Here is an 11,458-nt window from a genome sequence, read left to right as displayed (position 1 = left end):
ATTTCTTTTCTAGATTATTAGAGCCTAGATTATTATGTTTGTAAGTCTAAAGAGGAAGTGGGGGACATGATGGGTAATTTTTCACCCAATAATATGAAAAAAGCTCACCTAAATGAGCTTATCAGATTATAATAAGTTGAGCTCCACATTATAATAAGTTGCTTCAATAAGTTGTCTGTTTCTTTCAGCTTACACTCAATAATCTGGATTATAATAATCTCAAAGCTGAAAGAAACAGGACCTAAGTATTTATTTGTCTTGAGAAGTACTTCAATAATATCTTTGAACTTATAAATTTGAGAAGCTTTTCTAATATAACTATTGTAATATATATCAATCCGGAGGGAATACCTTCCACCATTGCCTGGGATTTCCTAGGTATCCTTCGGGAGTTCCCTACACTTAAATTCTTCTTGCTAATTGTCCAGTCCTCCCTACTGCGTCGTACCCAAGACAAAAATTGGAGATGGATATAAAGAGTTGCATCAGGGGGGATAGCAGCTTCGTCTCCTACAGAAGGCCTGCCTCGTTCACCGAAAGCATCTAGGATCAAAGATTATATTCAAACAATGATTGCATCATTAATCATGAATTAGCGAGTACAGAAGTATCTTCTTGGAGGCATGCCAAGGTAGCACTCTGTTTTAGCCAAGTTATTGTATTACCATCCCTAGACCATAAGTTATTTTTTTATCTGTTTCATTAATTTATAGCTGGGTGCACTATCTGCGAGTGCAAATTGAAAAGGCAAAATATGTAATCATCTTCCAATAGTTGAAAAAAAGATAAATTGTGCATTTATCTATCTAGATTTAGGAAAGCGAGCAGACTGAGATAAAAGCTTTGAGATTCTTAGCTTACATTTTGGCTTTACAATTAGTATGGCTTCCTCTCCTCCTTTCATAGTCTTCACAGCATGTGAAAATGCAGGACAAAAGAAGCCTGGATTTATCAAGATCGTTAGAACCTTGATGCAGCAGTGCTCTAAATCGATTTTTTTTTTCAAATCATAACGAAAGAAAGATCTCCACAGAAGATTAATACATAAATAATGAAATAAATATAAGGGTAAAAGCAAGGCATCCGTACCATCTGCAAGTCTGAATCCAACCCCTTCAGATTTTGACACTGAAGTTCCATCCTCCAGGCATGCGTTGTATCTTACTGTTTTGAAGAATAACAATATATTCATGGGAAACATCAAATTTATAATAATTCTGATGGTAAATGATGGCAGAGTAAATAACAAATGGCAGAGTAAATAACAAAGGCAAATTGATAGTAAAAGGATTTACCAAACACAAAATTCGCATGACGCCAATCAAATTTTCTTCTCTCGGGTACTTGAATCTTGACGATCTTTTTCAATATTCCCTCGTCTTCGAATAAATCAGTTATAGTAAACAGATTGATGAGCTCAATCTTAAACCACAGTGTTTGATTTGGAGGTATATTTGATGGGATACTGGCAGGGGACCCAGCCTTGGTCACAGCTAGCTCTGGGGGGATTGTGAATACAGCTTTCTCTCCTGGTAGCATTGAGCTGACAGCAAAGTTGAAGCCATGCATCACATTCTCTGCAAAGGAATAGATAACATATCTGTGCTTCATATAGGAAGGTTACACGCTTGTGATCTTCCATGAAAATATGGAATGAATATCAGAGCACAATTTTTGTGAAAAATGGCAACTTTGAGTATTAATTTAGTGGGACATATACATTCTAGAGATAGTTTGCATTAGAGAGGAATTTGCCTTAGTGCAGCAACTCAGTTAAATAGCTATAAATTGATAGGTAAATCCTGCTATTACGCACATGTGCTCTCTATCACTTCAACATGGCCAAAGTTTATGGGGGCTGATCGTGACATATTTGCAAAGAAAAAATAATTTCTGAATGAAGCTTTACACTCATGTTCTTAGCGATCTAAAAGTCAAAACTGAAAAGTAAACCACAACGAAAAAAAACCCCAAAATCAAATCCGAATTTAAGGTTGAAAATTGAAATTTTGGCTTATACGCAAAAGCAAAAACAAAAATATGAGGGTGTTAATTTCTTTTTCCGACTAGAACACTACAACTTTAAGGGAAAATTTTATTCCTGGCCAAACTTTTTTATGCCATCCAAAATTTGAATTCTTTTCCACATCAGTTTCCTGCTTCGTGCTACCATTGTCAAAAGGCCCTTGTTGGTTGCTATTAACTATTGGGACTTGTCAAGTGATATTTGTTTCATGCTCTCCTGGTCCCTGGACTATGCTGGTGTACCTGTGTTGGCGATGGTGGCATACTGGAACACAAGCCATTGAGGATTGAGCCAAATACCCTGTCCATGTCTAATATGTGTTTCTGCTGTTCAGCATCGTAGTTAGATCCCATTTTTGATGAAATATGTATCAAAGCTGTTTGGTAATATAATGGAATTACTTATAGGCAAAAATACATGCTACGATTTGTTTTGTTTCTGAACCAAGCTTTTAGATGATTATTGCACGTACGTTAAAGTTTTAAAATCTCGACTAAATCTTAAATCTTCTTATAAACATCAAGTATTTATGATTGAAGATAAAACCGCTAGAGATGGGTCTCTTTGGGTATTCTCAAGTGACTCAAAAATATATACGCCCACAAACAAATAATGAACCTTAATAATTATTTTTATATAAATTATTTGAAAAAGGTGAAATTTGGTATATGGAGTTACCTTGCCCTAGTATGAACATATGTGGACTACCATTTTCTTGGCTTGAAACAAACTGAGTACCATCAAGAAGTCGTCCTGTGAAACGAACTGCATGGACAAATAGCAGCGGAACTGTAGTAAATAGATAGTGGGACAGAAAGCTTAAGACTAACATTAGTGCTTGATGTTTGACAATATTTAGGTTTAACCATGTTCTATGAAATTCCTACGCTGCAATCAAACAAAATTTTGATGAGATCATGGGTTGATTTGGTTCAATATCCCACAAAAATTTATTGGTAATGCAAAAAGGGAATTAAGTTTTGCTGATAACATGCTGTATTTATAACCAATACTGTGATAATGTTGATTTCACATCATTTCCATTTGTACCAGAAAAGGTGAAGAATATTGACAAAACCGGGACTTTGATAAGGTTGCAATGGACATTATCAATTTTTTTGTAACAAACCAAACAAATGTCTAATTCCAATTATATACTACCAATATTTCGGTTTGTGACTTTTTAGCAAATTACATAGAATTTTAAATAAAATTAATGAAAAGTAAACTAAAAGATGGGAAAAATAATCCAACTAAAGCTCTCGTCATGAATTATTACATCTTTCCAAAGGAAAATTTTGGCTTTCGCTTAAAAAGGCATCTCTAAATCCTAATATATATACACAAATAATACAAACAAGTGTACATTTTCAAATAGGAAGAGTAAATTTCCCAAAATTATAGATACTTTAACTACACTATTAAAAAAACTAAGTGCTTAAATCACAATATCACGACACAACATATTTAACTTTGAGCTTATCATCAAACTGCAAATTTAGAAGATAATGTCGTAAAAGATAGATTTAACACCAGTTTTATCAAAAAAAAACATACTGATTTGTAATATTCCACCTTAAGTATGTGCTCCCTCCGGTTGCAAATGTTTGACGTTTAGTTCAAAATTTAAGCTAATTGAACTAACCAACGTCAAACAAAAAAGATCAGAGGGAGTATATAATAGGTTCAACACCAAATAAGTACTATTTTGATGTTACAGATTTTTTTTAAATGGATATACCTAACCTTACACGAAACGTATTACCATTTAATTGTGTAGTTTGTGATAGTTAGAGCGAAATTTACTCAAATAGGAATTTAGGGTGGTTATTAATATACCATTTGTCTCGGTCTCCTTAAGTTTGTGTTAAGATAGAATATTTTATGAACAAGTGTGTGCGCTTGTTTTGTGATGTGTACATATATGGTTACCATATGGAGTAAAGAAAAAGCAACCCAAGAAAATCAGTATCGACTTCTGCCCTCATCTTTTTCTTATGCTTATAAATTGAAATTAAAATTTTTAATCTTTAATTTGGAGTTAATTTTAGAAGTTTTTTCCTATCTTAGTTTATTTCCAGTTTATTTTGCTTTTAAATTATTAAGAGCATACATATAAAATTTTATTTAAAAATTATTTTTTATCTGTAAATGTATAGTTTGTGTTTTTTTTTTCCAAAAAATGATCGAGGCGATGACCTGGTATCTGTTTTAGTTGTTACCTTGGGCCTCGTGGCAGTAGAAGCTGTTTGCTCCATCCCCCGGAACGGTGCTATAGAACTGGCGCCAAGCCCTGGCCTTCTTGCGGCCGTGAGGCTTCCTGATAGTCCACTTGTGAAATCCAGGGTGAGGCGGCAACCTCTCCTCCTCCTCCTCGTCTACCCGCAGCCACAGGTTGTGGAAGTTCTCGTCAGGCTCGCCCAGCTCCGGCAGCGGCGCCATGCCCGCCTTGACCTTGACCTGTTACAGTTTTTCACCTTTCTTCTTTTTGCTGGTCTACAATTAACTAACAAACCAACCTGCAGCAGTTACTCGCTTGGCCAGCGGAGCTAGCTAGGTCAAGCTTGATCAACGAAAGATCGAGTCTGGCTTAGTAATTAATGGCCTGCTTGTACTGACAGTATTATGCACATACATATACTCCTGCAAAGTAAGCCTGCATTGCAACGGAATGGCAATCTGCGGTCTTGACTACTGTCTCTCTGAGTCGACCCGAGTCTTCGCCGCCTGCGCGTCGCGCAAAAGGAGGACAAAATTCCGATGACGAAACACCGGTGACGCAGCATGCGCAACGGTGTGGTCGATGCGTTTGGTGGTCTTTCGCTGTCTGGCTTCTTCCTCCTTTTCTGGGTGGAATTGAGATCGAGCATAGTCATGGCTACAACTGCATGTCTTCCGGATAAAGGTAATGCTACGGTCTGTTACGGTAGCGTACTAAAATTTAGATCTACCTATAATTAAATATTTTATTTAAAATTCTAGTAAGATATATGTATCAATTTACCTATCTTAATATGATATACGATGTATAAATTTATCGCAAAGTTATATATTTTAGTTCTAATTTTATCTTTATAGAATTTTACTATTTACACATAATACTAGTATATTATAATAAAATCAGATACGTTAAATCTAAAGCAATGAACCGCTCAAAATTATTTAAGGGTACCTTTAAAAAAAATCCAAGGATAAACTCCGAACCAAAAACGTGTATATTTGGAGCCGTCCAAAGAAAACACCATCCTGATGACAAACGAACAGGCATGGATGGTCACGACCTCACTCGGTACTAAGTCATCCCATTTACAGCGAGTTGAAGTTCGTACGGTGGTTGAACAAATATCAGCATGTTCTGTCCTTAACGACTTAGATAGATCTACTTGAATCAATAAAATTCCATCGTATCACCTCCTTATCATTCGTCCAAGTGAAATATATTCTGAATTCATAATCAGAGTTTATATTCTCGTATTCTGTGCCCATAACTACGAATAAAACTAGAGTTCAACTAATTGCTCCATGTACCAATTTTAAGATTTCTACATCTAGGCATGGCTAAGCATCCAATAATAGAATAAAACCTTTCAAAACATTTCTAACCAGAAGTGAGATAGGCACATGGCAGCAATATGTCAATGGAGGAAAATGTAAGAAATTAAATATAATCGAATCTACCGGTGGTATGTATCCCACATTTTAAAGCAAACCGACACATGCATATGTATATGGTTTTGTTATGAAATCAATTTATTAGTAGGTTCAATATGCATGGACACTTGTTTTTTTCTATGAAAAATCACACTCAACCTCAGGTTCTTAATTACTCCATGTACTCCGAAATATCCGACTGTACCAACAAGAAACATATATGCAAATAAGATTCAAATAAGCTTGAATAGTACACATAATGCTCTATAAATAATTAGATAGATATAGAAGGCAGAACACATTTTAATTGGATTTTAGGAGAAGGTTTCACCCTATTTGCACCAACAAAAAGTAGCAAAAGAGATTTGCTCCGGTCCAACAAAAAGTACCTCGAGGTACCGGTATCTCGAGATATCAAATTATTTTCTACTATTAGATCTAGCTGAGTAGGATGTGCACTGTTAGATCCGACGATCAGAAACTATTTTTTACCTCGAGGTACCGGTACATCAAGATACTTTCTGTTAGTTTTTGTTAAACCGGATAAAATCTTTTAGAAGAAACAAAAATAACAATCTACCGATGCTAACAGAATGCATATATGTATATCGAGCTCTCGCAAAGTAAGCCTGCAGATTGCAACGGAATTGAGATGTTGGCATATCTGCGGTCTTGACTGTCTCTCTTCTGAGTCGACCCGAGAGTCTTCGCCGCCTGCGCGTCGGCAAAAGGAGGACAAATTTCCGATGAGGAAACACCCGATGACGCGCAGCATGTGCAACGGTGTGGTGGATGCGTTTGGTGGTCTCTAGCTGTCTCGTTTCTTCCTCCTTTTTTTCTGGGTGGCGGGTACTAGCATTTCTCGGTCCACGTCGACGGCTACGTCATACCTGGTGGAATTGAGATACAGTGTAGTCATGGTTAGGCTATCACACTCTTCATATGGCACGTAGATGAAACCATTTCAGAGAACAATACTCCTACAGTGAGAGCTAAATGGGACTCACATCGGCTTTAAGTGAGACCCACAATATTTATTTTCTCCTCTCTTCTCACCGTTCACCCTCTCCTCCCTCTCCCCACCGCTCCATCCTCTCTCCCCCACCGCTCCCTCCTCCCTCCCCCGGCGGCCCCTAGTGATGGCCGCTCGACAAATCTGGCGGAGCGGATGCGTCGGCGACAGCGTCAAAGCTCGACAGCGGCATCGGCGCAGGTGGAGCTCGGGTGACGGCGACCAACGTCAAGGCTGGTGGCACTTTGGATGGCGACCAGCTGCGTGCGAGACGGCGTGGGTCGGGCTGACGCCGTGGGTTGGGGCAGCGACCGACGGCGGCACTTTGATCTGCGCGACGACGGCGTGCTGGGTGGCGAGAGTCGGGGCGGCAGCGCTCCGGTGTGCGCGGCTCGAAACCTTCGACCGGTCCAACTCGGGGACGGCGAGTTGGCTGCTGGAACCAAGCTTCAACCACGAATGACGAAGCTCACCTGCTATGCCAACGAAGCTCACTCGCGCACGCCAAGACCATGAGCTGAGGCTCCGCACCCTCACAATGGGAAGCCCTAGCTGCGTCCTCGCTTGGGACGAGGCCGGCAGGCGCGTCCCCTGCCTAGGGTCCGAGAGGCTCTGTCGTGAGCGTGCGACGGCCTCTGTGGCACTGTGCATCAGTGTGCTCGTCACGTTGACACATTGTGAATGGCCTTAGAACTCCAATGCCCAACTTGATTAAGGGCTTATTTGGATCCTCTAAACTTTTTTTAAGTCCCTGTCATATCAAATGTTTGGACACTAATTAAAAGTATTAAATATAGACTATTAATAAAACCCACCACATACTTCGGACTATTTCGCGAGACGAATTTATTGAGCCTAATTAGTCCATGATTAGCAAATGTGATGCTACAGTAAACATTTGCTAATCGTGGATTAATTAGGCTTAAAAAATTTGTCTAATAAATTTATGTAATTAGTTTTATTATCAGTCTATATTTAATACTCGTAATTAACGTTCATTCGATATGGGGAATTATAAAAAGTCTCTCATCGAAGCAGCCACTAACCCTGGCGGAGTAGAAGTTGACGGAGATGACCCGAGTCTCCGTGGGGCTCGCGTTGGAAAAAGGAGATGACGGAACACCGATGACGCATGCGGATGCGGCATCTACATATGTCAGTGTGGTGAGGCAACGCCGCAAAAGCGTCTCATTGTGGCAATGCGATTCGAAGGTCTGTCGCAGCCTCGCATTACCTACCCATCCAAATATCCAACCCATTTTTCGTGATTAACACACGACTTCTCACTACCTCAAGTACCGTCCGTGACAACTACTCGTAACATCGTCTATCGCGTTTTACGTCCGCACGTACGTGTTAGCAGGATGACGTTGGAGGCTTCGGTGGAGGCGACGCTCGGCGCCCGACGGGGCGACCCGTGGACTGCGGCGCAGCGCTTCACCATCTTCCGCGTCCCGGCCTACGTCCGCGAGAGCAGCCGGGCCTCCTACGAGCCGCGCGTCGTGTCCGTCGGCCCCTACTACCACAGCGCCCCCGCGCTCCGCGCCTTGGAGAACCACAAGTGGCGCTGCCTCGACGACGTGCTGTCTCGCCGCGCCGCCGGTGCGGTCACCGCGTCCGAGCTGGTCACGGTGGTGCGCCCGCTGGAGGACCAGGCGCGCGCCTGCTACGGCGAGCGCCCCGTCGGCATGGGCTCCGACGACTTCCTCCGGATGCTCCTCCTCGACGGCTGCTTCATCCTTGAGTTCTTCTTCAAGCTGCACGCCAACAAGGAGCCCGACGCGCTCTACGACGTCGGCTGGGGCATCACGCTCGTCGCCGCCGACCTGCTCCTGATGGAGAACCAGATCCTCTTTTTCGTCCTCGAGAGGCTCTACGCCGCCGTCGCCGGCGTGCAGGGCACCAGAGAGTCCCTCCTCCACCTTTTCATCGAGTACGTCGGCAGTGACGACGAGAAGCCAATGAGGTGGCCTTCCGGCGACTGGAAGGTCGATCACCTCCTCCATGTGTACTACCAGAGCTTCGTTCCCAACCGAACACCGCTGCAGCGACGCACGCCGTCGCCGACCACAACCCGTGCGCCCCGGGTGATACCGTGCGCCACCGAGATGAGCGATGCCGGGGTGTGAAGTTCGTCGTCGCTCGCGGCGACACGACGGCGTACGACGTTACGTTCGACGACCGCCGCGGCGTGATGGAGATCCCCACCATCCTGATCGACGACGCGCGGCGGCCGCTGCTCGCGAACCTGATCGCGCTCGAGCAGAGCCAGGGCGGCGAGGAGGCCGGGCTCCTGAGCAGCTACGTGGCGCTGATGAGTCAGCTCATCGCGACGGCGCGCGACGTGGAGCTGCTCCGCCGGCGCGGCGTCGTGGAGAGCCTGCTGGACAACGACGAGGAGGCGGCCGGGTTCTTCAACCGCGCGCCTCGGCGACGCCAACCCGGTGGACTACGACACGCAGGCCTTCGCCGGACTGTACGAGGACGCGGCGCGCTACTGCCGGACGTGGCGGCACAGGCAAATGGCGGTGCTCCGGCGCAACTATTTTGCCAACCCGTGGTTGGCCATCTCCGTCGCCGTCGCAGCCTACGTCGTCGGTCTCGCCACCGTGCAGACGTACTTCACCGTGTTTCCACGGAACAAATGATCGCAGGGTTAATTACCAGGAGCTTATCAAGCCTATCAGCTATTAATTTGAAGGCAGAATCCATGTTTGTCCTGAATCTAGAAAGCATGCATGTGCCGCTGCTCGCACCCGCGGTCTCCGCAGCCGCCGGCCGTGGGAGCAGCGGACCACAGACGGTGCCTCGCTCGGAGCCAGGACGTGGGTGTAGTGGTGCTCCTCCCACCGTGGTTCCTTTGCTTCCCCTGTTATCCAAATGAACAAGCCGATCTGTTCTTGCACAGCAGCAGAGGATGGTCTCCAATCTGATCTACTTCAATGTTGAGGTAAAATCTCATTTTTTTGGCTGATGTTTCGCTCTTGATGCAGTCATTCTTCTTCTGCATAGTTCAGATTGAATTACATTGCCGTGATGCACTTGTCCTAAATGTAATCTGAAAATACTTTAGTGTCAAAGTACACAGTCCCCGTAGGTCCTCACAAAAACAATTACTTGCATTACTGAGCCATTGCCATGAATCTTCATGCGCTAGAGTTAAGTGTTTTTTTGATTCATTTTAGCATGTAGATAGTGAAATAATTTGAATATTCGTAGGTATTAAATAGTTTAATGCCTCTGATTTTTAAACTTTATCAATTACAGGAGAACGGCAGCCCTTTATATAGCTTTATAGCTTCATCACAACAAGATTACAGGTATGGAGTTCAGAGTTGGTCAGTGTGTTATGGAAGGTAAGGACAGGAAGAGAGAACTTGTTTAGAAGTCAATGTTAACTTGGGACTTCTTTTTCATTGTCGGGTTTCAAATTCTATGCATTTTTTTGTGTTTCAACCTATTAAATTCAAGTACATTTCAGAAGTATGAATGCATTTTTTGTGTTTTAGCATGTGTCTATTGTAAATCAGGTTTCGTTGCCAGGTCTTAAGTTCTGAACTCAATTAGGACAACAGCTTGGGTTTCACCATTCCTCAAATTTTGGTTTCCTTTATGTAAATACATATATGCATTCAGTTTTATTTTTTTTCCTATCTTATGTGGATGCCACCTGTCAACATACACAATAGAAAATTCTATATATCAGCCCTGAGAAGATTTTTCCTCTTATTATTCTACTAGAGATAAATTTTAAATGAATTTAACTACAAAATAACATAGTTTTATTTCCTATTCTATTTCTACTATTTTTCATGTAGGATAGGTCCAGGTTTTTTACACATGAAAATGTTTCAATCATGCTTCAATTGGTTGATGATATCATCACTTTTAATCAGCCTGCCTAGCTCTTATGGAAGATTCCTCCGCTTCATGAACCAATTGAACTCACCTCAGCATAACCTCTAACTTTGATGGTTCCAACTGTTCTGTTATTTTTTACTGATTTTTTTATATCTCACAACTAAGTAGAACTCATTTTGTTTTGTATAGCGCGCACTAAGCTTGGCATTAAAGTACTAATGTGTGATTATGGTAGTTTTGATATATATGTAATGATTTTGTTCAAACTGTTATAGAAACTTTAAAATATCATATACTCTGTATGTGGTCAATCTTAACTCTAATTAGGTGGCACGTATTGACTTAAGAAAATCAAAATGAGAATTTATTTTCAATCTTTTATTCTTAGGTAACCAGCCTTAGTAGCACATATTATGTGCTACTATTATTCATCTTGTAACACTATTCCAAACTTGCTTTAGTACATGTTACATCCTTTTTATGTAACACATATTTTGTGCTACTGTAATATTTCTCGATAACACACCGTTACTTAAACACTTTTCTGTTAACGCATTGTTGTAGTAGTGTTTGTATGTGCATTTATGAATTAAATGAAATTACCCCTATTCTTTTGCAGTTAATTCTCTTGGAAAACATCCAAAATTTGGAGGATTGGATACTGGTGATAATCAAGCTGCATTGCTAAATCTAGGATGTAAGACATTGACCCAAATTGTTCAAGATGATGTGTTCAGAGAATTTGTGTTTAGCCAGTACATAATTGCTTGCCAGACATGTAAAAAACAGAGTAACTAAGTGATTTTTTTTTGAATCAGAACTTGTTATGTGGTGTTGTGGTTTGAATTATTTTTTTACTGGATCACATAGCGATTAATCATTCAACCATGTGGCACTGTCACAGATTG

The 11,458-nt window shown here is 41.7% G+C and overlaps 1 protein-coding gene, 1 long non-coding RNA gene and 1 pseudogene across 2 annotated transcripts; 2 read left to right on the top strand and 1 right to left on the bottom strand.

Annotated features, from left to right (window-relative positions):
* Window positions 1-702: 702 nt before the first annotated feature.
* LOC107303593 (peptidyl-prolyl cis-trans isomerase FKBP65-like) lies at window positions 703-4,579 on the bottom strand. Its single transcript, XM_015833558.1, has 4 exons — window positions 4,249-4,579; window positions 2,705-2,791; window positions 1,345-1,577; window positions 703-726 (listed from the first exon to the last, which is right to left on the bottom strand). Exons 1-4 carry the CDS (start codon window positions 4,466-4,468, stop codon window positions 703-705), a joined length of 564 nt encoding a protein of 187 aa, XP_015689044.1. The 5' UTR covers window positions 4,469-4,579.
* Window positions 4,580-7,888: 3,309 nt separating this feature from the next.
* Window positions 7,889-9,337, top strand: LOC102705305 (annotated as a pseudogene).
* Window positions 9,338-9,396: 59 nt separating this feature from the next.
* Window positions 9,397-11,398, top strand: LOC107304976. Its single transcript, XR_001551035.1, has 3 exons — window positions 9,397-9,639; window positions 9,957-10,045; window positions 11,170-11,398. It is a non-coding gene; the product is annotated as an uncharacterized LOC107304976 (long non-coding RNA).
* Window positions 11,399-11,458: the final 60 nt, after the last annotated feature.

Source organism: Oryza brachyantha, chromosome 1 (genome assembly GCF_000231095.2).
Source record: "Oryza brachyantha chromosome 1, ObraRS2, whole genome shotgun sequence".
Lineage (NCBI taxonomy): Eukaryota > Viridiplantae > Streptophyta > Magnoliopsida > Poales > Poaceae > Oryza > Oryza brachyantha.
This window is presented reverse-complemented; position numbering and strand designations above follow the sequence as displayed.